Source organism: Marmota flaviventris, chromosome 14 (genome assembly GCF_047511675.1).
Source record: "Marmota flaviventris isolate mMarFla1 chromosome 14, mMarFla1.hap1, whole genome shotgun sequence".
In the NCBI taxonomy this organism is placed as follows: domain Eukaryota; kingdom Metazoa; phylum Chordata; class Mammalia; order Rodentia; family Sciuridae; genus Marmota; species Marmota flaviventris.
In genome coordinates, this window is record NC_092511.1 from 29117524 (window position 1) to 29145090 (window position 27567).

The 27567-nt window shown below is 39.1% G+C and overlaps 1 protein-coding gene across 1 annotated transcript in view; it reads left to right on the top strand.

Annotated features, from left to right (window-relative positions):
• The first annotated feature begins 2633 nt into the window (after window positions 1-2633).
• Window positions 2634-27567, top strand: part of Qpct (glutaminyl-peptide cyclotransferase) — a 29844-nt gene continuing 4910 nt past the window's right edge. Inside the window, exons 1-5 of the mRNA XM_027933447.3 lie at window positions 2634-2846; window positions 9889-10035; window positions 16062-16340; window positions 23284-23460; window positions 25780-25879. Coding sequence (XP_027789248.2) covers window positions 2724-2846; window positions 9889-10035; window positions 16062-16340; window positions 23284-23460; window positions 25780-25879 — 826 coding nt within the window. The 5' untranslated portion in view covers window positions 2634-2723. The remainder of the gene's footprint in view (window positions 2847-9888; window positions 10036-16061; window positions 16341-23283; window positions 23461-25779; window positions 25880-27567) is intronic.

The following is a 27567-nucleotide window of genomic DNA, read 5'->3' on the forward strand; positions in this document are numbered from 1 at the left end:
ATGAGATCTGTCATATAGATGCATTTGTGGTGCTTTACCACAAAATGAATTGCTCAGACCTGCCTTCAGGGAAAGACTGCTCTGGCTGTTGAGTGTGGCTGGGTGCAACTTACTTGGCAGCAGAGATATTAAAGGGAAATCCCTCTATCTGGCAGGAAGATAAAACCCCAATCATTTTGGCCATCACAGGACAGGCTATTTAAATCCCATAGCTCCCTCTGAGGTTGAGTGAGGCTGTGGGGCCCACTTCCCTGCTAACCTGTCCCTCATTCTGTTCCTCCTTCTTCCCACAGGTGTCTGTCCCAGAGGTACTTCCTAATTCACATCTGCTTGCTAAACTGTTTCAGATTCTGTTTTTTGTAAATCTCAACTGCAATAGCATCTTACTTACTTAAATGTATCTCAAATTAGAGAACTCTAGGGAATAGAAAATCATTGTCAAGTAACTTGTTAAAATTTTAGCTCAAGCCAGAGCTTGGTGGCACTCACCTGTGATCCCTGTGGTTTGGGAGGTTGAGGCTGGAGGATCATGAGTTCAAAAACAGCCTTAGGAATAGTGAGGCACTAAGCAACTCAGTGAGACTCTGTCACTAAATAAAATACAAAAAGGGGTGGGGATGTGGCTCAGTGGTTGAGTGCCCCTGAGTTTAAACCCTGGTGCCCCACCCACCAAAAAATAAAATCTCCAGCAACTGGGGAGGCTGAGGCAGGAGGATCATAAGTTTGAGGGTAACCTGGGCAAATTAGCAAGACCCTGTCTCAAAATAAAGAATATAAGAACTGGGGACATAGTTTAATGGCAGAGTACTCCTAGGTTCATGCTCCTATTAAAAAAAAGGCAGCAAGTTCAACTTTTCCCGTATTTTTTGTTTTGAGTTGTTTATATTTAGCATAATATTATATTCACATTTTGATTCATCTAGGTTTGCCATTTACACCCCTTTTCTTATAAAAATCATACTGTGAAAATATAAAAAGGTAATAATAGGTTAAGAAAACTAGGTTCTTTATTACCACTCTGGAAATCCTCTTTTTCAAGGCTAGCTTAAGCATCAAGAGAGGAAATATATTGGGATGTGTAATAATGATTTAATTCTGAACATTGGACCAATAGAAAGTTCTGAAGTGATTCAATTATCTCTATTACATACTGATATTCTTTATTACATACTGTTCCTGTATGTAATAAAGAAACTATTTGTGTTATTTAAGCCTGTATATTTTTGTCACTCAAACTCTTGGACAAGAATTAGATTAACAGGACTGGGGTTAAGGCTCAGAGGTAGAGCCCTCACCTAGTATGCATGAGGCACTGGGTTCCATCCTCAGCACCACATAAAAATAAAATAAAGATATTGTGTCCACCTATAACTAAAAAAAGAACTAGATTAGCAATCTTGATCTAAGAAAAGGAGGTACTTCTATGCTGTCTTCCCTTCCAGTTCCAGATGGGGGCAGGACAGTGTATATTCCCCAGCCAGTCCTCTGTATTTAAAAACTGACCTGTAGCCAAGCCTGGGCAAATAGAGTGGATGGGTCTTGTAGCAGTGCTTATTATCTTCCAATACTTGCTCTAATTTGTAGGAAATAGTTTTCTTTTTTTCAACATCCCTTTTCTGATTTTTTTCAGGGAACTCTGTTGCTGGAAGATGACTCAGGAGAGACCAAGCCCTAAACCTCAAAGAGGACTCTTTATTTAGTACAGATGCTTTTTTTCTGGAGGGGGTGGGTACCAGGGATTGAACTCAGGGGCATTCGACCATTGAGGCACATCCCTAGCCCTATTTTGTATTTTATTTAGAGACAGAGTCTCACTGAGTTGCTTAGGGCCTCGCTTTTGCTGAGACTGGCTTTCACCTCCTGATCTTCCTGCCTCAGCCTCCCCAGCGGCTGAGATTACAGACGTGCACCATTTCCCCGGCCAGATGCATTTTTTTTTTTCTGAGTATTTTTGATTTATGATTGGTTGAATCCTGGGATGCAGAACCCATGGAAATAGAGGAACAATTGTAAATAAAATTGTTTTTGTGTTTTCCTTTTGGAGGCATACACTAGAGAAGATTGAGAGCCTCCATATATTCTAGAATTTATATATTTCATATAATTACTTCAACCATACTTCTCAATTTGGATGTACGTATCTCACAAGGCAGGCAACTATTTGTGAGAAAAGATAAAGATGCACTGTTATAAATATTTATTCTTGAGGGTTCCAGTTCAGGCTTTCTCCAGGGGGTTCAGTTTCCTCATCTGTCAAATGGGATTAGTAGATTAGAGGATCACGGAAAAGGTAGTAGAACAAGGCCTGGTACAGAATATTCAGTAAATGTTTTCTTAAAGAGCTTCAGAAAAAAACACTTCCTAAGCCCCAAGGTCTGATGAACCCTTTCTCCCTTTCTCTTCCCTGCATGGCACTGAAGATCATAAAAAGGCTCTTCCATGTCTCTTCCTTCCTTCCTTGCATCCTCTCCAAGACAAAGAAGTGGCCTTCTTTGTTCCCTCGGATTAGGAAGCTTGTGTCACCCAGGGCAGCCCAGCCCCCTGGTTTGCTAAGGTCTGGGGGAGGAGGGCTGCGGCTGCGGCCTGCGTTGCGCAGCTGGAGGCGATGGGAAGGCGGGCGCAGTCGACCCAAGGGTGGAGAAGGGGGAAGGCGACGGACGCGCGTTCTCGGGCTCGTGACCGCCGGCGGCCCGGGCAACCCGCGCCTACACAGCTTTCGAGAGATGGCAGGCGGCGGTGACCGGCGCGTCGTGGGCACCCTCCACCTGCTGCTGCTGCTGCTGGCCGCCCTGCCCCTGGCAGCCCGTGCTTACAGTCGGGCCCCAATTGCCTGGACCCAAGAGAAGGTGAGGGTCTGTTTCTGCGTAATTGTACCTGAGTGGCTCTTGGCGGGTGCCGGGACCCGGGGCTCGGCCAACCCTACCTAGGCAAAGTGGGAGGCAGGGCAGAGCTGCGTCCCGGGCTCAGGAGCCGGCGCCCCAACACAGCGGCCCCGGGGAGTCGGGAATGCGTCCTCGCCAGGGTGCTTCAGCTGGCCCCGGGGCTGCTTAGCAGACGTCGGGGGTGGGGGGTGGGGGCCTGGGTGATGTCACTGGCTTCCCCTCGACTGCGGTCTAATGGGCGTGCTGATAGGCACAGGGAGTGTGTATTGTCCGCGGTGGGCAAGCAGCAAACGAGGGCACATCGCGACCCTGGAGGCCAGCAGTCTTGGCGCACCAGGGCCGCCAGGGCGCCAGGGTGCTGGGAACGCTTGGGGATGTGCCCTCAGCTCACCATTCTGCATCTCCAAGGATGCGCTCCTAGCGTTGAAGTTTCCCTGCCATCTCAGGACCTACGTGTGTTGTTTTAGATTTATTAAGCCGAGCAACTCTAAGGAAAGGAGAACCTTAACTGAAATTCCACTTTACAATTTTTTTTTCCCTTAAAAGAGGGTACATGCTGTTTTCAGGGAAACACATCTAGTTGTAGTGGAATTCTCATATAGGAACTTATGATGAAAGTGATTTGTAATTCCTTCTCTGTGAAGTAAATAGATTCACAATTACTTCCTTTTCTTGCGTTAATAGTTTTGAAATCATGAAGTTGCTGAGGGCTCGTGCGAATGTTAATGGCATTGGAGTGAAACGGTATACTTTTAAAGAAATTACAAAAAGCAGCAAAGTGGAGTGATATGAACTTTTTCAATATTATTGAACAGCTCTTCCAAATGCTTTCTGAACGCCTGTGTCTACTCAAACTTTTGAAATGCAGGGCACATTGGTGACTGCTCGCTCCCACACTAACACATGCATATGTATGAGAATAGCCCACTTTAGTCCTGATCAGGCTTAATCAGCTTCACCCTACACCAGGCACCCACTTATCTAGGGAGACCAGCAGCCACAGGGAACCTGATGGGGGTGAGAGGGAGGTCAACTCCAGTCATTTCAAGGAAAATAACTTCCCACTGGGGTTGGCTAGAAGTGATGCCCATGAAGAAGACCATTAAATTACATGCAAAATTCTCATATTCATTACTCCTCTGGGAATACCTTATGGGTCAGACATGGGGAAGGGGATATTAATAACCAGAATGTGGGGCCACACCAGATGTGTAAGACACATCTAAATGAATGAGAATGAGATGGAAACTGTTAGAACTAGCTGTTCGGAAGGGATCATTTGTAGGCATGTGTAAGCAGGGGGTATTTGTGGGTAGGAGAAGGTGCTGTGTGATTCTTAAAATGTTTTAAGTTAATGAGAATTTAACTTTTGAGAAATGTCTTTAATGCATGAGTTCCTACTAAGTTTATATTAAGAAGCTTTTAATCACTGTTCCATTGGGAAACTGAATAGTTTCAAGTGGCATAAGCACATGAAGCAAATGGTATAAGTAAATGACAATCAACCGTGACATTTCCACATTTCTAGCCCCCCCTCCCGTGTGCTGTAGGCCTTCATAAAGTCTTCCAGGCAACCAGCTACAGCTTGCAGCCTGGTGATGACTCAGTTCACTCTAAAATACATGCCTTCCTGCTTTTTATGACATTTGGATATTTTAATCATGTGAGGTGTGCCCTTGGTACACTGGTCTGCCAACAGGAGAGGTGTGGTAAAGAAAGCATCGATTTCTAAATCTATTTCCTTTGTTTTGAAATAAAGGTGTGTCTCTTTCAGTGGCATCTAATATGTAAAAACAGATCAACAATGGTGTATGGTTGTGTATAGAAGACCATGATCTGGTTATTTGAAACCTGGAAACAATTTTTCCATGGAAACAGTATCATAAATCTTTAAACTCCCAAGTGGGCCCATGCATATATAATTAGGGAGGATGAAGAGGCATAGTTATTTTTTTTTTCTTTTTACAGTACCAATCTTTTTTTTTTTTTTTTTTTTAATTTCAGCTAATGTTTATTTGGCCTGTGTGGAGCATAATGCTTTCATGAACAGCACCAATCATTAAAAAGAATTTTTTTTTGAGTTGCCAACCCTCCTGCTTCAGCCTACAGAATAGCTGGGATTATATATTATGCCACTGTGCCCAGCTAAAAGGTAGATTTTTTTTTTTGAAGATGGGAACCACATACAGGATAATTGGCATCACCTAGGATGCCTACTCCAGAGTGGGCTTTGGAAAACTGTTAAATGTTTTCTATAGCATTTTATATTCTTCTGCTTATGGATCCATATGTATTTTAATTTTTTGGGTACTGGGGATTGAAATTGGGCACTTTGCCACTGAGCTACATATCCAGCTCTTTTTGTTTTTTATTTTTGAGACAGGGTTTCACTAAGTTACTGAGGGCCTTGCTAAGAGGCTGAGGCTGGCCTTGAACTTGCAATCCTCCTGCTTCAGCCTCTCCAGTTGCTGGGATTTTACAGGAGTACACTACCATGCCTGGCCAGAACTACATGTATTTTAAATCTTTAGGGTTTCTCTCCTCCATTACCCTAAGACCTTAGTCATCCACCCTTCCACCTGCATGAGTCTTCTGGAAGCAACCATGGAGACACCAAGGCAGGAACAGGGAGCTCAGTGGTAGGCTGGGTGTTGACAGAGGGAAAAAGAACACATCCTTTTGGAACCTCTCCTGTTTTGTGGGTAAGTACTATAATACCCATTTACACATTAGAAACCTTTTCTTAGACACTGCTAATAAATGAGGAAGCTTGGAATTGACCTTCAATTGTTGTTTTTAAAGCCTGCTCTGCTCTAATTTTAAGAAGGGACTGCTTGCATTTTAAAAAGACAGATGTTATCTCATTCACTTCCCAACTCTTTCCCAGCTGCATTTGTAATGTCAGTGGCATGTAACACACAGAAGTTCAATAAGTGCTGGCTGAGTTAAATTTGCAGGCAGACAGAAGTGTTAATCTGAGGGCTGGCTGGAGCCCTCCTGTAGGTTGGAAGCTTGACTTGAATTGGTGGCATGTCTATGAGGATTTCCCCTTAATTCAGTGGTTTGGAACCTCAACTTACTCTGCAAGCTGGGCCAACTCTCCAAATTATGTAACTAAACCCCTCTCTGACTTAGCACCATGTGATTAGCAGAGAGGAGATGCTTCAGGATAGCTGGTTCACACTTTTTTTTTTTAGCTAAAAGATTCTTGTCACCCAGAGCAGACTTATTGTCCTTTCTGCCTGGATGAAAAGACAAGGCCAGGACTGTAATAGAACCTTGCTCCTCTGAGAATGCCTGCACCAATGGAAATTGTCTAAGTGACTTTAAACTGAAATGAACCTAGAATAACTTGGGGTTTGCATTTACTGCTGGGCTCAACTCTGTTTTTGCCTCTGTTACTGTCTTCCCGCTGAGCGCACCCTTTTTCCCCCTCAAGTTTCTCCTCTTATTTGGTCTTTTCATCTGCACGTAGGTGTTTGTATTTATGGAGTTCTGAGACTAAGACTCCTTAATAATTGAATGTATATGCTACTTAGAGTGGGAAGGTCAGATGCTCTTCCATATGGGGTTTAATAATAGATGAGTCTAAGTAATAAACTAAGTGTGGCTGTTTTACCTTTTCTATTCTGCACTGACTGGGAAGCTTGTATCTCTGTGAGTCAATAGGACATCTTTGTTCCCAGAGAGGCAGGGAGGAAGAGGACCCTTTACGGAAGTACATTAATGAATTGCTTGATCTCTGGAGGTTAAGGAGCACACATTAGTCTCTGGATTCATGAGTGTCTATATAAAAATTTATATATATATTTGTAGACAAAACACAGCTGAAAAATAGCACCCCCAAAATTATATGTGGGGGTGCTATTTTTCAGCTGTGTTTCGTCTACAAATATGCCTTACAGTTAGAGACATTGAAGGAATATTTCGCTTCTGTTTTTTCATAAGTCTCATAAGAACTTTTTCAAGCCTCTGTAAATCACTCATTTAAACATGAACTTGATTTTCTTTCACTGTGAAAGAATGAATGTGAAGTGAATGTGAAGCGCAGGAATGAAGGACCTTGAGCACGATGACCAGGTAGGCTCTGGGCTAGAGTTAAGATAGTAAATAGAAAACAAGATACTCACTAGTCAAACAGCAACACAACAGTTTTTGACTGTCACTCTGACCGCCCTGGGCCAGCCTAGATCAAAATTGGCAGAAACATCTACATTCCGAAATGCAAAATGAATGAAACCCGCTAACATTGAACCATGTGACTTCCTGGCTCCTCGGCAGGTAGCCTCTTGTGTGTCCTGTCTTTATACTTGCTTGTGTATTTGACTGAGTTGATGTTTTTGATGACAAAGATGCAAATTTTACTTTATTAACATATAAACACATTCTTAATGAAGACAGTTTTAGAAAGATAGTTCACCTATTGATTCCTTATTTGATGAATTTGCCCAACATTTTTTGAATGCTTAATATGAACCAGCCCCTTGAGTGGCTATGGAGAGGAAGAGAGAGGTAAATAAGACAGTTCAACCCTCATGCAGCTAATATTTCATACAGGGTGTATGAATAAAGATATTAACTCACAGGAGGAGGCCTTTACACCATAGCCAGAGCGGGTAGAATTTTGCCAGGTGAAGAGGAAGAAAAGTAGCCTGAAGTGGCACTGCTGGTCGAAGGCCCCAAGGGAGCAGAGCCTCAGAGTGTTTTGAGGCCTGTAGGGAGGCCAGTGACCAAAGCCCAGTGAGGCGCCCAGTACAAGGGGCTTGTAAGGCAGTGGGAGAGACAGGCAGGTTCCTGTTGGGAGGTTAAGTATTACGTAACCATGGAAGTCCTAAGACCTCTTGCCTCTATTTTCTTCTTTTTCCATTTCCATTGTTTTGTCTTTTAGCTTTAGCTTTTTTCCTCAAGTGCTACTTTGAGACATGATGACTTAGACCCTGGAGATACCAAGATGGCAGTGACAGATCTATTAAGAAAACATACCTAAAAATGTGTTACTAGTAAACAAACAGAAACCTGAAGACATTCAGGCACAGCAACAGCATTCAGGAGTAAACTGGAGTACATAGATGAGGCAGAGCACAGGATTGATCGGAGCCCACAGGCCAGGGATCTCTACATGGACTTGCCTGTAGCTCTCCTATAGCTTTGGGTAACAAGCTGATTTCTATGAACCTCAGTTTCCCCTCATTTATAAATCAAGGAGGTTGGGCTAGATCATCTGTAAGTGGCTTTTTCAGTTCTAACATTCTATCCCTCTTTAGTGTTTGATAGAAGATAATAAAATAGAACTAAAACATTGAATAGTTACAATGATAGTATACATATATTAGCTAACTTAATTCTATTTAGCCTAGAATGTAGATGTTATTGCCTCCATTGTATAGATGAGGAAATGGACCCTTAAGGAGGTTAAGTATCCTGGCCAGAATTACAGCATGTTAAACAGAGGATGTTGAGTTGAGAGGATATGTCTGATCCAACAGCTGTGCTCTTTTGCATGATAAATACCAGAGACTGGCCATCTCACAGTGTAGAGAAATCTAAGTAATTAGGCAATAAGCATTTTCTAATTCCACAGTTTCTCACCAGTCACACGCAGTAATTCATCTGGAGTGAAACTATCTGCATGATTATTTCAACATATCCAACTTTACTGGTACAGGAAGGAACTGTAACTAGACAAGTCTCCCTCAATTTCTCTTTTACATTCCAAAGAACTCAGTATCCTTATGTTACTCTTATCATTCCCCTCAGGGAAGAAGTCATCTGATCCATCATCCACTTCCCTTTGAAGAGGAGTGTAACACATTCCATCATTGAGTAATAAACATACAATGTATGAATGATTCATCGTTGCCATTATCATAAGAAAATATGGCATGTGTGAAGTCACACCAAAGATGCAAATTTGAATGTGAAGTTTATTTAGCTTTTTAAGTTTCGTTTTTAATATATAAGTGTACCTAAGAGTGTGAATGTCAATAGAATATTAAAATAATTTTAATTGCATTTTTTTAAAAGTTTACTATTTAGCAGATTGTAGGATCATCAAGCTTGGATTGAAAGGAATGGCAACAATATCTGAATCAGTGCTGTTTAATAGAAACAGATAATGATGTGTTCATATGTAATTTTTACATTTTCTGGTAACTACATTACAAAAGTAAAAAGACAACAAATGAAATTAATTTTAATAATGTACTATAAATTATGCATGACATAATTTACCTTTTTTTATACTGTCTTCAAAATCCAGAGTTGATATTATACAAAGCATATCCCGATTTGACTAGCTACATTTCAAGTCCTTCTTAGTCATATGTGGCTAGTGGCTCTCATGATGGATAGTGTGGATTTAGATCAAATTCTTTTATTAGTTTTTCTGGGGGAAGGAGAAGTTAAGAAACTTACCCAAGGTCATGCACCTATGAATGACAGCTGGAAGCTTTTGAATACAGCCTCTCTGGTTTGTGACAATACTTATTCTGTAACAACACTGCTTTTTATATGTGCTAGCAAAGCATATTGTTTTGTTGACTGTAGTTTTCTTAAGAGACCGTTAATTAATTAATTAATTAATTTATTTATTTATTAGTTATAGAGGGACACAATACCTTTATTTATTTATTTTTGTGTGGTGCTGAGAATTGAACCCAGTGCCTTACACGTAGGAAGCAGGAGCCCCTCCATAACTGATATTTTTAAACCTAGTTTTACAAAACAATTGTTCAGACATCATTCAAATTTATACAGGTAATAGGTGTGAAACAGTAATTCCCAGGTTAAAAGCATTCTGACAATTTTGTTTTTAAAATAAGCTGTCAAACTTTTTTTTTTAACTTTGTGAATGGAAGAGGCCAATTTCTTAGTTGAGTAGTTTGATTTACCCATGTCATATGATATAAAAATATTCTTTTGAGAGTTAATGCAATTATTTGCGAATGTGTCAGTCTGTCTTAAATATAAAGTGATAGCCAGTTAAGCAATTTCATTTGATCCTCAGAATTACCACCAACCAGCCATTTTGAATTCATCGTCTCTTCGGCAAGTTGCAGAAGGCACCAGTATTTCTCAAATGTGGCAAAATGATCTACGACCATTGCTCATAGAGCGATATCCGGGATCCCCTGGAAGCTATGCGGCTCGGCAGGTAAGAAGATGATGTACAAATCTAAAGGTTGTTAAATATTTAGTTTTCCAATAAGGGATGATGTTATGGCTGAAGTTCTGAAGTATTTAATGCTCAGATTTGTCACTTCATTACTCATTGTCATAGAAATGTCTTTTGAATTAAGCAAAACATGTTTTTCTCAATAGATCTTTGTGTGAAATCTAGGTCTGAAGTATCAGCTCTTGACCATTTCAATAACATGCCCAAGGCTCCTAACCCTTAAACCCAACATCAGCAACTTTTGCCAGTCCTTTCCTAACAGCTCTGGGCAAAGAGTGAGTCACTGTATTGTCAGTTGTCAGTCATCTTTCTTTCCCCTTAGGGAAATTGCTTTCTCCTCTGAGGCAGTGATGAGCTACTTTTTCTAGAGTAGTGCTTCTCAAACTTCTGACTTTGACCCACAGTGAAAGTATTTTTTTTTTTTTTTTTACATTTTATACGTACAAACATAAAGATATGTGTAGCTGAAACCAATGTTTTGTGAGAAATGCTCATTCTCATTACCTGTAATACACCGGGATATTGTTAATTTCTGTTTTGCTAATTTAAAAAAAATACTGGTCATGACCCACTAAACTGATGTTAGGATTCACTAATCTTACCACTGCTGTTTGGCAGACTCTGCTGTGAAGGGTGGAATTAGAATTTTATCTGGGCTAGACCTTGAATTTCTCTTTGCCTCCGTATTGTATGTCTTCTTAAGCAATCTGAAATCCCACCTCTGAATATCTGCTTTTTCAAACTAGTTCCATCTTGAGGGACATCTTGATAAGGAATGGGACTGGCTCCTCTAATCTTCCTCTAAAACTACTCCACCTGCCCTGCACTGCTCAGGGCAAAGACCTTGATACCAGCTGCCCAGAGAGACTTGCAAGGTCCACTTTGTGGCTTTGGGCTCTTCCTTTCTTACCCCTTTCTGCCCCATTAGTCTTACAGGACAGCTATGTATCTGTTGCCCCACCAGCCTCTTGTCTTCGTCCAATCAGCTCTTCTTGTCTTAAGGAATTAGATGGTGGAGACAGACGGTAAAAGGACCTTGGTACTTTCTAAGCTTTAGGCAGACAGAGGAACAACAGTGATGATGATTGACTTCCACTGAGCACTTTTATATTTCATTCAGTCTTCAAAACAATGCCACCTGTGGGTGCCATTATTATCCCAAAGCTATGGATTTAAAAAGACCAGAGGTTTAGGTAAATGAATTAATTTGCTTAAGGTTATGCGTGTACTAGTGATGAAACCAGAATCTGGACCCAAATGTGCTTGACTTCTCCATCCTATCACTCGAGAGCTGAGAGGAACCAATTCTGTGGTAGGCGTACTTAAACAGTTCCAGCTCTGGGTCTTCTCAAATCCAAATTGGAGTGTGAGGTACATACCATTCATTTCAACAGTGTTCTCTGGACCTCATCTCCCAAGCATTTTCTTAAAAGGTCAAGGCAATCACTTGTGCTTTCCAAAACCCTCAGTTCTTCGCTAGAAAAAAACATAGGTCTATGGTGCTCACTTGATTCAACCTTTTTCATTTTCCCACACTATTTGCTCAGAAGGCTGTTTATGCCTGGAAACACATGTATACTTTAGGTCTGAATTCCTTGCCTATGGGTTGTAAAAGTCAACAAACACAGTGAGTTACAAAATACATATTCATTTAAAAGTTTTTAAATCCACAGTAATATTTTCCACTGCTCCTAGGGGTGGAGGCAAAGGAATAATTGACTGACGTTGTTTTAGAATGTGTTGGGAATGAGGCTGGGCTGTCCATGCAGACGGCTGATGGAGCAATAAATCACAACAGGATGGTTGTGTTAGAAATTTCACTTAAGAGATTCAGTTTTATAATTTTTTTGAGAAGCAAAATCACCTTTAATTTTTAGAGACCTATCCCCTACATTGTAAAAGACAAAGGGCATCCCCTTTTTAAAATGAGGTAGATGACAGAGTAATTATGAGGGCACTACACTAATAACCTTAATTTGATTAGGATTAGAGTCTTTCACTTGGAACTGAATTTAGACAAGAATTTTAGCATTTTTTTTCCTTTTGAGGCCTTTTTGAGAGCTAGATCAGAAGTTTTATAACTCACAAAGCTACAAGGTTATAACTAGAGAAGATTCTCAAATCTGAAAAACTGTGGACTTGATATAATATTGGTTAATGAATTAACTTTTGCAGTTATCAATAAAGATATGCATTGCTATGCATTCTTTTTCAGGATAAGAGAATATTTTGGGGGATCACATGTTACAATCTACATTTTCATGGTCTTTAATCAGTGACCCTAAAACTGCCTATAGGATTATTAGAATATTTTTATTTGAGGAAATAACTTGTTTATAGAATAACTAATGTGAAGGCATTGAATTTTGAAGTAGTCAGTGATTTTTATCTAAGGTTGGAATAAAAAATAACTTAAAAAAGCAGAATGATAAGGCCTCCTGATGGAGCAAGAAATATCCTTTTGTCCTAAAGAAGCAAACCAGAAGAGTCAGGACCCAACCATTGTGCTGAGAAAAGCCTGGCCCGTGGAGAAGCCACATGTGAGGTACTCTGGTCAATGGTCCATCTTATCTGGTTTTTATTCATCCAAGTCCAGGCAGCACTCATAAAAGTGAAGAATTCTGCACCTCACTGTTCCAGCCCCTAGGTGTTTGAGGCTCTTCAGAGGAGACCCCAGACATGGTGGGGTCTTCTCCTCTATCTGAACCTATGACCTTAATAAAATGATTTTAAAAAAATGTCAAAACAACCACCATACAAAAAAGAATCAGTATCTAAAAATCCCCCAAAGGTGCACAGTGCTTCTGAGACACCAAACTGAACGTACCCAGTGGTGTGGGTATTCCAGTGTCCACCCTCAGGCACTGTGTGAAGGGCCTGTGTGGAGGGCCTTCAGCTTGCAATCTCACACTTATTTCAGGTACATCCAAGAAGATGTACCTGAAGTTCACAGGGGCAGAGTGCAGTATCTGACAACAGTGTTTGTAGACTTAGTACAAATACTGGAGAATCTGCTTCCTCCATACAATTATGGTCTACCGATGACATTGTTCCTCAAAATCTGAAAATTAGAATTTAAGTTTAATTAAAATTAGACCCAGGATCATCCACTAATGTTAACTTAGAATTAATCCGCCTGTTACCCTATCTGGAAGTAGAATGTCATCTACTAGGCTCCTTACCAGACATTAAGGGGCCAGCTTTTCATCCCTGGAGACTTGTAGTGGGAACTTGCAGACTAAGTCTGAAAGTCAGAAGTACAACCACCAGGGTGGTTGGTGACCTAATCAGATTTTGCAGCCAATCTGATTGTTTATAAATATTATTTGTCTCAGTTGCTAAGATAAATACAAATATTTATATTGAATGCAAAAAGGTTCCTTCAGGAAGAACTCTTTTAGAGCATTTGCTATTTTTTTTTGTGTGTGTATTTTAGTATCCATGTAGACATCAGAAATTATGGCCCAGACCTGGTTAGTAGTTGATAAATGAGTTTGTGTGCAAGGCTTCTGAACAATGCTAACAGATTAAACTTTTAAAAATCCCAGTTCATTCTTTAGGCTACTCTTGGTGTCAAAGAAGCCATTTTTATGGAGCAGTTTATCATCTGGATACCAGATGTTCTGGAGTATATATATATATATATATACAAACACACACACACACATACACACACACATATACATTCTGGAGTTTGTGTGTGTGTGTGTATATATATATATATGTATATACACACATATTATATATATATATATATATACATACTTTTTTAAAGATGATCTCTTCTATGGAAAAATATTTTTTATACTCTAGGGATAAACTCATTTTCATATGTACAAAAGCTTATCTTAGCTGCACAGTTTTTTCTCTCCATTCAAAGAGTTAGGTTCTGTATTATATAATTTTATATATTCTTATTGCATCTACCCCAATTTATTTTTACAGCTAACCCATAGCCTTCTGTAAGCAAAGCACAGTGCTAAGAATTTTTGTGGAGAATTACAAAATAAGTGAAACATGAATGCTGATTTCAAAAAGGTTATGAACATTTCTTTTGCTGATATAAAAAGATAACATGTAAACTTGTATAGAAAGAATAAGCTTTGGAACCCTAACCATAACCCTAACCCTAACACTAACCCCAACCCTAAACCTAACATTAAAAATAACACCCTAAAAAAAAAAAGAAAAAGAAAGAAAGAATAAGCTTTGACAGTGACAATGTTCTTTAGGCCACCACCCACCCACTATAAAAAGGAAGGAGTGAATGAATTGCTGAGAATCTTGTTTATTTGGTCTGTTTAGGACTGATTATAGAATCAGTATCTTACCCTGTTAAGTTCCCTTTCTCTGGAAGCTTCCTGCAGTAGTTTTTCCAAAGCCCTTGCCTACGTGTCATGTCACATTAGCAAGCAGCAGGCCACATAAGACTTGGCTAGCATAGAAAATCCTATGTTTCCTTGGGGAATACACCCTTCCCATTTGTTTTCAATTATTTTAAGTTATTTGTTCATCCTCTCAAGGTCTATCCCTTCTGGATGTTAATTGTGGGACAAATTGTTAGTTATTTTGCTTGTTAGTTTGTCATTTTGAGTTTTTAAAAAAATAACTTATAAAAATGTATATAATATTTGAAAGAAAGAAAAATAATATAGTAAGAAAAATGAGGCAAGGGGAAAATAAGGACAGGAAAGGGCAAATGAAATAGCAATAAACTTACCCATTCTTCTCACACCACAAATTTTAGGTCATTAAAGCAGACACTTCCAGTCCCAAAAGTGATGGTCCTTTCTCCATCTGCTCCTTCTTCCCAGTAGTCACTACGTTGCTCATAAGGCCCAAGGTGGGCAAGAGAGCGTGGAAAGAGATTCTTTTATATTTTTCCCAGCACTAGCAATGGGTCTGGACCTGTCTTGGATGCAGATGGAAAGCTTCTTCTTCTCCTCCTTTTTTTTTTTTTTTTTAAATACATTTATTTATTTGGTACTGAGGATTGAACTCAGGGCCTTGCCTGTGCTAGGTGAGCTCTCTACCACTGAGCCACACCCCAGACCCCCCCCACTCCCCCATCACCCCGCAAAGCTTCTTGATATGTAACATGGATCTGAGTTGCTTATTGATTCTTACAGTGGTTAGGGGCTTCAACTATCCCCGACCCATTCCCTTGTTATGAGCTCTTTCTCCATGACCCTTGGCAGGTGGGTGTCAATTATCTTCAGTTAATATTCATTACATACGAAACATTTGCTGGCCCTGGGGCACATGCTATGCATTTGAGACAAAAACAGCTACCTTTAGGGATTCCTAGCTTCAAAGAGCTTAGAGACCTGTAGGACCTTGATATATACGATTTCTCAATCATGCCTTCTTAGACTCTTAGAAATATTAAAAGTTGACTTTTAAAAAAATTTTTTTTTGGTTGTAGATGGACTCAATACCTTTATTTTATTTCTTTATGTGGTGCTGAGGATTGAACCCAGTGTCTCATGCATGCCAGGCAAGCACTCAACCACCGAGCCACAACCCCAACCCCTTAAAACTTGACTTTAATACTTCTGAACCAGCTGCCTCCATCCTAATGTGTAGATATGTTTATGATACATTGTTAAGTGAGGAATGCAACAGGGCTGAGTAATGTGTAAAGTAGGATTCTTTTCCTATAAAATGAACAACCCTCTGGCAGATGTATCTGTTGGTGTGCTAACAGGTTCATATAAGCAAGGAGAAGCTATGTTGAAAGACCTACAGCAAACTATTAACACTGGTTAGTATTAACAATTGGCTGGGATTGATTGATAGAAGGAAGATTAGGGGAGAGGGAGAGGATGAGTTTGTTCTTTAAATAGGAAAATGGCTAAGGATTTTAAGAGCAATTAATAGCAATGTTTTACTACTATTAATAAGCACAATGAATGTGTACTGAAATCTATCACATAAAACTTTAAAAACATAATTAATAAATGAAAACTGTTTAGATCTGAAATTTTGGTTTTTGTTTTGATCAGCACATCCTGCAGCGAATTCAGAGACTTCAGGCCGACTGGGTCTTGGAAGTAGACACCTTTCTGAGTAAGACGCCCCTTGGGTACCGGTCTTTCTCAAATATCATCAGCACCCTTAACCCTACTGCTAAACGACATTTGGTCCTTGCCTGCCACTACGACTCCAAGTATTTTCCCCATTGGGACCACAGAGTGTTTGTGGGAGCCACTGATTCAGCTGTGCCGTGTGCAATGATTCTGGAACTTGCTCGAGCCTTAGACAAGAGACTTCTTTCCTTGAAGGTATCTACTTTCCTTTTGTTGACTCCTAGGATAACATATATTAGCAGTAACTCTGAGTGAACTCTGGAATCCTTGGGGAAGTGAGAAGGCCATTTGGAAATTGAAACTTTTTGGAATATTTTTGTATTTTGTTTCAAAATGATATGAGTTTGAAGCAATATTCGTTGGAAGATGACATGATTCAAATTGTCAATGATGGATAATAAGCCTAAGATATGTGACAGTACATTCATTAATTGGCCCCTGATTTGCCATCCTTGAGTACATATTAAATTAAATGCAACATTTCTTTACAAATAATGAAGAAGGAGGAAGGTTAGTACAGGCCCAAGTATAAGAATTTTGTTATATAATAAACTATGTTTATTTCTTATTTATACAGTGATGAAACATCACAACCTTCTGATTTGAGAGATGGTGGGTCTTGAGTTGGGGGAAGGGAGCTGCAGGGACGTGGTTCTAAAGTAGAGTGGGTAATTCAGACATATCGAGATGAAAAGCATGAAGCAGAAATGCATTATTGCTATTATCTCTGAATCTCAGCTCAATTTTATGTAGCATAGCAGAGCTTTTGTTATCCTCCCAGCTCAAAGTACTTTGGGGACTCTCAGATGTTATTTCAGTCTCTGTGTTCTCAGGGGCTATTGGAAAAAAGTGCTAAACTAGATGAAGACATTTTGTTCTGATATCACTCATAACCAAGTAAACACAACAAAGCAAAAACAAAAAACTTTGTTCATGGGCAAAAAATATCTTTTCTTCCCCCAGAGCTTTATGAAGGGTCCAACCTTTGATACAATGGGTATAAAGAAGTAAAAGGTTTATCTTGTAATGGAAGTAATAGAGATATTTGGTTCTATTTTTGTGGATGTCCTGAACTTGAAGAAAGCAAGGATTGTTTATACTCTCTCAGTATTCGTTTCTCTGGGTTTTTTTTTTCCATCTTATTTTGTTTTCTGAACCTTCTATGATGCTTTTATCCCATGCTCTGCCCTGCTTTTCACATGTGCTTTTCCCCAGCAATGGGTGAGGGAATTCAGAAGCTGATATAACAGCTTAATTTTTCATATTTGCATTTCTAGTGTAAGGACATGAAATGAAGCGTTATGTAAAGGCACGGTTTTGTTTAGCTGGTGTGTTTTCTCTTGGTGAGCAGCTTTACCTTTTGCCACATAGCTCACACATGTTTTTGGTGACCAGAAATAAAAATTACTGAATGAATTGTTGGATGAGGATTGCCATTTAAAAATTTGAGTCACCATGTACGTTCTCTTCTTTGCCTTTTCTATTAGAGGTAAAGGGTGATGTGGAGGATTTTTAAAAAAACTTTTTGACTGTACACTTGGAGAGCATCAAATTTATTCTTCCAGTTATATTTTAACTAAATTATCATTAAGGTCTTATTCTAAGTTCTTCAGCCATCATAGATTGGGCCGGTGATGGTGGGAAGTGACCTGGGAGATGGCAATTCTTGGCAGCCCTTCCCATCTCCAGTAATAGGATTGTAATTACATATCCACATCTTTTGCCTGTGACTTTGCTGTGTCCTCCCTTGTAGCAAGTTACACTTCCTCGTCCTTTGGCTCTGGATTTGGTTATTGACTTGCTTTTGTCAGTGGGTTGTTAGTAGATATGCCATGAGGCTGGGAATGTGCTTGCTATTTTGTGTCTTTCTTTGCTGTCACCCTGAGAAGATCAGACTCTGGCTGGCCTTCCAGTTCTAGCAGGAGGATCAGAGACACACATAGAGCAGAGGAACCTCACTGAATGCAGGGTGAAACAGAGCTACTCCAGCCCAACCCACTGTAGGCTTGTTGTTCCCTGGCTGACTCATGGAAGATATGTCCCAGGAGCATTTATAATTATTGTGTTTAATCCATTGAGTTTGGGGTGACTTGTTATACTTTGTTACTGTGGCATTAGCTTAATCTCTTAATTGGGGATGGCTGCAGATAATTCACCAACCATGTGAACCCTGATAACTAGGCATTTATAATATTTTCATGAAGACCTGCACAAATCAGGCCACAAAGATTCTTCTAGCTCCAAGGTACAAGCTAAGTTACTAGAAATGGAAGGCCATTGTTATTTTTCTGTCATTCCTGAAAAGAAGCAAAAAGAGCAGGTGGTCTCATGGGACTCAGGGTCAGTGTCCACAACAGTCTACTCCTGCCTAAATGAACTTGTACTAAGAGAACAGAATGAAAGTAAGTCACTGCTCTGATTGTTGGAATCACCCTGTTGTTGAAATTTCAGTGAGGCACCCAAAGCTTTAAGCCTGCAGAAGATGGACACTACCTCCTGGAACTGCCCCCATGCTCTGGAATTATGCTGTTTGATTTGGAGCTAGAACTTTGGAAGCATTAAAAGTTCTTTAAATAGCCGGAAGCTTAGAATGTCTCTTCTGAAGAATACATCTTGCATCTTTGCCAATGAGAAAATCTATTTAGCTGCTTGGTACTTATTAAATCCTGAGTGCATGTATGTTGGACAGCTACATCCTCTGCTTAGTGCTATCAGGAGTTTTGGAGGTTTAAAATGAAATGAAATTTGTGGGCTAACTAAGGAGCAACATTAAGATGATCAAAATGTTTGGCAACAGATAACTTAGTTTTCAGATGATGAAGACACTTTCTTCTCTTTTTTATGAGAGCACCCTAAAAACAATAAGAACAATTCCACCATTGAAGAAAGTAGGGCACACATATTAACAGGAACCACAACATGAAGGTAGAAGTGGATGGAGATGGCAAATGACACATCAGAATCGGGAGAGAATCAGATGAAGCCAGCTGGTCTCCTGATGAAATCCTGGAACGAGTCAGGAATTGGAGGAATGATGTTCTTAGGGAGGCAGAGGTGAGGCAGGGAGCTGGTGCAGAGAGTTTATAAATCCATATAAGGAACACTCAAATTTTACATTCCTGATTCATACCAGCAGGTAGGGTAGGTGAGCGCCCCAGGGCACCTCTGAGAAGATGAGAGAATGTTTTCTAAAGAAATTGAATCAAGGAGATTCTGGACTTGGGGACATCAGATATAGACAGGAGCAGTAATGAGGTGCCACAGGGAAATCCGGGAGATTAAGTGAACATTTCTATATTTTGAACAATGAGATGGTCAGTCTTTTCCCCATTTCCAGAACCCGATAACCAGCAGCCAGCAGATACCCACCAGATAGGAAACTGGAGGATTGGAGAATGTGGATCACCTTATGTCACAGAGAGGGACATTTGGGGATTCTCAATAAAAACACTTCATGAGTGCTAGATTATGCTGCAGCAAAGCTAACCGATTTGTGTCTCTAACCAGTGTTTCAGTGTTTATTCTTTAATATGAATAAACACAAAGGATGACCAGACATTTGAGAACAGTCTCCATCATGAAAGAAAAAAAAAGCAAAATAAATAATAAAAACTGAAAAAATGAAGTTGGAGGAAATAGAATAGTATAAGGAGCAGAAGATGACCCAACACTGTTTTCAATATCCTTAGAGAGAGTAGTTACATCCATGAAACAAAACCAGAATGCATAATAACAGAACAATCACAGAGTAAGAAAAGGCTCTTGAGAATTAAAAATACTATTTAAATATTTTAAAAAAATATTTATTTTTTGATTATAGTTGGACACAATATCTTTATTTTATTTTATTTTTATGTGGTGCTGAGGATCGAACCCAGGGCCTCGAATGGGCTAGGCAAGCGCTCTATTGCTGAGCCACAATCCCAGTCCCTATTTTAAATATTAATTTAAATACAATTGCAATGGTGTACACCTGTAATCCCAGTGACTTGGGAGGCCAAGGCAGGAGGATTGCAGGTTCAAGGTCAGCCTCAGCAACTCATCGAGACCTGTCTCAAAATAAAAAAACAAAAAAGGCTGGGGATGTAGCTTGGAGACAAACTATCCCTGGGTGCTTTAATTCCCAATACAAAACAAACAAAAAACTATTTTAAAACATCAGTAAAAGGGTTGGATTCTAAAGTAGAAGAACTATCTTTTCTAGAACGAAGAACAGTAAGAAAAGAGATAATGAATACTTCTGGAGAATCATTCCAGGAATTCCAATAGATCATATAAAAGTAGAATGAGAATGGCATTTGACTTCTCAGTAGAAATCATGGGAGCTAGAAGACCATGAAATTGGGCCTTAAATATTTTAAATAGAAATAATTTGCATTGCAGAATCCTCATATCCAGCCAAATGAAATATGACAACAGAATGAAGATATTTTCATTTGTGTAAAGGCTCAAGAATGTTCACTCCTATGTACTGTTTCATTTTAAAAGTTCCTTAAAAGACATGCTCCAGGAAAATAATTGAAAAAAAAAAAAAAGAGAAGAAGAAGTCATGGGATCTGGTTTCTGGGGCCATATAGGAGAGGCAGAGGGAGTCCCTTAGGGCATAATTGTTGTGCCCTGTTTTTTCAGTCCAAAATCTGGCTTATAACTTTTCATTGTGTAAATCATTGCATGGTTGTGATTCTGTTCATCATACCATTTTGAAGGTAACCAGAGCAGCAATGTATTCACCAGTGGCGCATGGTTGCACATTTTTCTTCTCGGGAACTGCAAGCCTGTGAGCTGAGAATTTGGTGCACTATTGATATATTTCTGAAAACTGACTTGTGTGGTTAGTTTAAAGTGCTGTGGTACTAATGGTAAACACATCTTGTCTAAGTGGCACTGAGAAAAGTGCATCACATAACAAAACCAGTGATAGCCATGCAGACTCTTTGGCCACAGATTAAATTTTGTTAAATTTAATACTTTGCAACACTGTAGTAAATTTTCTCAAGTGTAGTATTTTGACTATAATGCACAAATCAATGACAATCAATATGTCACTTCTTTTTCAGACTGGAAATATGTTTGCTAAATTGTCGTGAAGAAATGTGTGCCAATTTGGACTCTTCAGTTTTAATATATAGTCATAAATACTCTGTGCATCCTAATCTTGCGTCATAGACAGTTTAGTAATAAGTGATTTTTAAGTAATACTGGCATAATTTAAAAAAAAATTTACACAGTGGTCATACCCCCCACTTTTTTTCCAAAAAATATTTCTGTTTTTTTTTTTTTTTGGCACAAAATCTGTGATGATTATGTGGTAAAATACAGTATGAAGGCTGAGAGTTGACTTTTAGACTTAGCCATGTAGAGGTGATAGTGTCCTCGACAAGAGCAGTGTTAGTAGATGGAGGAGATAAAGCCTCATTGGGGTAGGTTTAAGAATAGGAATTGGAGACAGTGAAAATAGATAAACTCTGTCAAGGAGTTTTTCTGTAAAAAGGCTTAAAAATGGGGGTGGAAATAGTGGGGCCAAATATTTTAAGATGACAGTTGCAAATGTGTATTTTCAGGTTGATGGGGATTATCCAGCAGGAATAGAAACATTGATGATGTAGGAGAAATGGTATTTTTGGAGTGATGTCCTTGAACAAATGAGAGGGGATAGGATTTATAGCATACGTGGAGAGACTGGCATCTAATATGAGCACTGCAGGAAGAAATCAAGGTCATCAGTTGGGAGTGAGCTCGGCTGAGGTGTTGCAGGTCAGGGAGAGGAGGAATGTGAAAAGCCAGCAGAGTATGAGGGTGAATGAGCCAAGAACAGTGTGACTGAAGTTCACATGACATGCCAACTTGAGGTTTGTGGTCATGAATTTTAAGCAAGACCAAACAGTGTGGTTGGTTCAGCTCCATGAGAGCAGGCACAAGGTAGGTAAAGAATTGGACGTAATGTTTTGCCAGGAAAGTCTGACCAGGCAGAGAGAGGCAAGGGAGCAATTAGAATGATGTACTGGAATTTAAGCTGAATGTGGATTGAAGTGAGAATATCATGGGGGCCAAGGGCTGTGAAAAGGTAAACAATTCAGTATGAGTGATTTCAGTGGGGTTGAAGGATTGTGGGGATTTCAGTACCAGAAGGACTAACCCAAAAGGTAAAAGTTGTCCAAGAGTGTAAAGTGTAAAGTGGATCAGAATCCTATTCACCTTCTTGGCCTGCTCAAATACTGTCTCTTTTATAATGCTTTCCTTGATGTCCCAAGGATTTTTGTCTCTCACTCTATCCAGTTTTCTGAGGACTTATATTACACTTGTGGCTCTTGGCACATTTTACCATGCTTATGAACTTATTTTATCTCTCCTAACCCAACTAAAGTGTGGGCTGTTTAAAGGAAAGCCTATAATTTTTCTTAGTGTCCCTATAACATTCCTAGGGCAGATTCTTGAATGTAGGTTCAATAAAAAATTGCAGAGTTCAGTAAGGTGAGAGGCAAGAAAGATGTGCATTTATTTCAATCTGTGTTCCCCAGGAAACACATTCTGATGTGGAGTTTAGCATTCAGGTCATTTATGAGGGAGGATGAACACTGGCAGGGAAAAGATATGGAACTGGACAGGGAAGAAGCCAAGCTGCGGTGCTGGTTCAACAGCAGCCTCGGCCAATCTCTGAGGCGCTCTAGAGGCACAACCACCATTAGGGAGCCCTTCACACCTGTTTAGGCCAGTTACAGGATGTAGGACTAGCCCAGAATGGGCAACCCAGGCAGTCCTTGAAGCTGCTGACAGCTCCCCCAGCAACTGGGGTATCATGTCCCCCTGAAGGGGAACTGGTGGCCTATCACAGGGTTCATCACAGCAGTTCCATAGTTTCACAATTCTCTGGGGAGTAAAAACAAATGTAAGACTTCTATTTTCAGAGGGACAGAGAGAAGGTGAGATTTATATGAGTGTAGATCATGGGAAATGTGATGATTTTTGGAGAGGAAGTGGTGTGAAATAAAATTTGGCATCATTTCACTTGCTTTGGTATCTTTCTTTCTTTATGGCATGTCTATTTTTTTCTCAGTTAATAAGAAAGAGTGCTGTTTTTTATTTTATTTTTTTAATCATCACAGCATTTTTGTTCTCGTTTTATTGCTCTTTTTGCCAGAATGCCTTTGACTCCAAGCCAGATCTCTCACTCCAGCTAATTTTCTTTGATGGGGAAGAGGCGTTCCTTCACTGGTCTCCTCAAGACTCTCTGTATGGGTCTCAGCACTTAGCTCTGAAGATGGCGTCAACCTCACACCCACCTGGAGCAGGAGACACCAACCAACTGCATGGCATGGTGAGTCTGGATGATTTCCATGGAGCTGCAGCTCAGGCTCTGCCTCTAAAGAAAAGGTTGCTAAAGCCAAGTAAAGACCTAAAAGTGCCATGAAATCCCTGGAGTAGAGTGTTTATCATAGAACATTCCTTGGCAGGCGTTGGGTTTTTGAGGAATCCCAGAGCTACGAAAAATGATTCTGGGTTAGAAGCCATGTTTGACCGAGCTTAATTAAAATGATGTAAAAAATCAGATTCAGGAATCATCAGATTCAATTTGGTTTAAGGGCAGCACAGTCTTCAAATAGTGTATGGAGGTAGAGAGAGCAAATTCCTTCTTTGAAGCCTTTGTAAAGGCAATGGAAGCTGGTGTCCTGGGAAATGGGGTAAGGGGAGGATGGGGATGAGGAATTTCTCAGTGTCATGAAAACATTGTCATCATTGTAGTGGGCATATGATATTTTCATGTGTTGGTTTGATTGTGGCATTTTTGACATGAGGGTTGGGGACATTTTGATGCTGCCTTAAAACCCTGCTACCCTAGCAGGAAATGGACCCAACACCCAGCCTCATTTTCTCATTCGTATTCCTGAGTTCACATTCCATCCCTAATCCCTCACCCCCTATTCCTGAATCCTTTCCTGACTCTGACACTCTTCCCATATTTATCTTTACTCAGTTCTCAAGACTTCACTAACTCCACCTTGGGACCTTGTGTTACTTCATTCTTCCCAGGATGCTTCATTCATCCCTGATCCTCATACCATGCATAAATGATAACCTGTTCCTAAACTCTCCACTGGCCTTCACCATAGGAGTCTAAGTGGTCACATTTAATGTCTTCTATGACTAACATACCTTAAGTTTGTATTATCCTGTGTAGTGTCCATTGGCTGCTCATAATGGGTCAGGGGAATATAGTCCACGCTTCATTCATTCACTTGTGCCCAAGCAACTAAAAGGTCTGAGGAGGAGGAGAGAATTGGTTGACCAGCATAAGAACAAAGTTATTTATTTTTCAGTCTATATATATGAATCCATAGTGATGGCAAAGACCGCTTTTTTTTTATCCCCAGAACAAATTTTTAATAGCTTACCCAACCTTGTTAATATGTTCCTGCTTCAAAGGTTATTATTTTTAAAATGCATGCATTTAATTATCATTCATGAGTTCATAAATACTACCTCTTTAGAACATACTCTTTTTTAATAAAAAAATTAATAAGTGTATCTTTATTTCTTTTAGAATCACAGACTCTGACAGCATTCATCTACTACTATGTGTCAAGATCTATACTAGATATTTACCCACACATCATTTCACTTATATAAATCAGGAGGTCTTAAGCTAGGAAGTAGTCTTGAGGGAGTCCTCTTGCCTGCTGATGCTTTATGGCTCAAATAAGTCAAGGAACACTGGTTTAATTATAGAGGCATATAACTAGAGAGGATCTTTAGGGATTAGCTAGTTGGAGCTCTTCACTTGATTCACAAGGAAATGGAAATCTGGAGACACAACGTTATAAAGCTCCTTTACAAGGACTTTTTCTTTCCTGTTCCTTGATGGATAGTTACAGTTTATTCAAGTGCTTCCAATACACTGTCATGTCATCACAGATTAAAGGTAAAATGGCTAATTAGAGGGAGTAGAAGATCTGACAGGCTTGGACTTCCATCTGAAAGTAAATATACTCTTCTTTAAAGTATGAAATCCGGATGTCACTAGTATCCTTCGTGACATCCTTTTTGGGGGGATGTATGCACAAAGAATTAACACTTTGCCAGTTTGTCCACATTGCATAAGCAAGATTGAAAAAGTTCTCCAAAATAACTAACATACAATATTACCAAAGCCTTTGTTCTTTTTTAAAATATTGATTAAAATGTTATTGTGTTTATTTAAATTATCCAAGGTGATGTTTTGGGATACATATAGATAATAAATGGTTACCACAGTGAAGCTAGTTAATATGTCCATCCTCTCATGTACCTGCCTCCCCTTTGTTTATTTGGCAAATGCATCTAAGACCTGCTCATCTAACAAGAGTCCTGAACACAGTACACTCTTATTAACCACAGTCCTGAGATTGTACATTAGGTCATAAACTCTTCCCTTACATATCTGCTACTTTGTGTCCTCTTACCTGTATCTTCCCATTTACTCCCCATTCCCTGACAGAAGCTTTTCTCTCTTATTAAAGCTTTTGTTGTTTTAAATAGCTCCCTGTAGCATTTTCAATTACTAAAATGCAGTTAGCTTTGACTGATTGTTTTTCCCTGTTGATGAGTATGAAACATACTTAGGTGACTGTGATTAAGTAACCATATTTTTCTCCCTTAGGATTTAATGGTCTTATTGGATTTAATTGGAGCTCCAAACCCAACATTTCCCAATTTTTTCCCAAGCTCTTCCAGATGGTTTCAGAGACTTCAAACAATCGGTAAGCACCATTAATAGAAAGTAACACATGACTTCTTTGTACTGACAAACACTACATTTTTAAAATTCAAATTTTATGATTTAAGTGTATGATTTAAATGTGTAATGCACTTTAATGACCTTTTTCTTGCCTTAATGATTAGTTTGTAATCCTTACCCATCTCTTTAATAGGGCCAGTTTATTTTCCTGTGTGTATCTCTATTTTGAAAGGGAAAAGTTTCAATGTAGTATTTTAACTACATTCTACATCTGCATATTATTAGGAATGGTTTGAAAATATTTCCTCGGAATCCTGTTTGATGCATATAGAATGAATTTCTAGGGAAAACTTTCCTTAGCAAAGTGTGTCGACTAATGATGAATATTATGTCTTTATGATGATACCAAAAGATAGTCTTTAATTTTTATTCTGTTCTCTTTCTACTTTTATCATCATCCATTTTCTGCCTTAAATAGACATTATTTTCTTTCTTTTTTTTGTAGGATTCAAACCAAGTGATATTTTTCTTAATAGAGCTCATTAATTTAATTTTAGATTCACAAAAAAATGAACAGGTAATACAGAGAATCCCCCATACACCTCCCCTGATCTTTACCTCCTCAGTTTACTTGATTATTAGTATCTTGTGATATTGCAATACATTTGTTAAAATTGAAACAGTATTGATATATTACTAGTAACTGTATATCATCAAATAAAGTTCTTAGCTTACATTAAGATTTATTCTTCATATTATGTAGTTTTCTTCATATTATGTACTTTCCTGTGGCTCAAAAGAGAGGTTTTTATGAATGTATAATGTTGGGTATCTACCATTACATTATTACAAAATAATATAACTCCCCTAAACATATCCTGTGCTTATGTATTTATCTTTCCTCCCTTTCCTCAGGAAAACAAAAATCTTGCTTTTCTTCTTCTTCTTCTTTTTTAAAATCTTTACCTCTATAGTTATGACTTTTCTAGACTGTCACAAAGACAAAAATATACATGCATCCTTGACAGACTTGGACTATTTCACAAAACTATATGCATTTAAGCCTCCCCCCACCTCGGGTTGTGTACACAGTATATTTACACTAATTTGTGTCTTCATATTATTGGATAATAATGATCATCACATTCCACCATCATTAATTACCCAATACCCCCTCCCTTACCCTCCAACCCCTCTGCTCTATCTAGAGTTTGTCTATCCCTACCAAGCTCCTGCTTCCTATCAAAAAATATTTGATAAAAGTCTCCTTTTATCAAATATTTTTTTATATAATACAATCTCAGCTAAATTTTTTAAGGAAGTAAGTGATCAGGATACAAGAGAAGAGATCCAGTAAGAGCCATTTAAACTTTAAGCCAAATAAATGGAGGGTTAGTAGGAGAGATCAAGGATGATCAGGCCAAGGAACAGTGATACCCTGTGGCTCAAAAGAGAGGTTGGGACTTAGAGAAAGGAAAGCCTAACTTCTTCCCTTCATGTTCCCATCTTTATAAAACCAACAGAACAAAACAAGACAAACCATTGAGGCGTCAGGAAAAGATGAAACCGAGATGGATTTTTATAATAAAACCCAGGCTAGGAGGCTGCTTTTGAAGCAATAATTTCATGCCAGAAATGTTTTATGGGACACAAAGACTTCTTGGAGAAAGATGGAATTTTATTATTTCTAAGCAGTGGGAAAAGCACTGC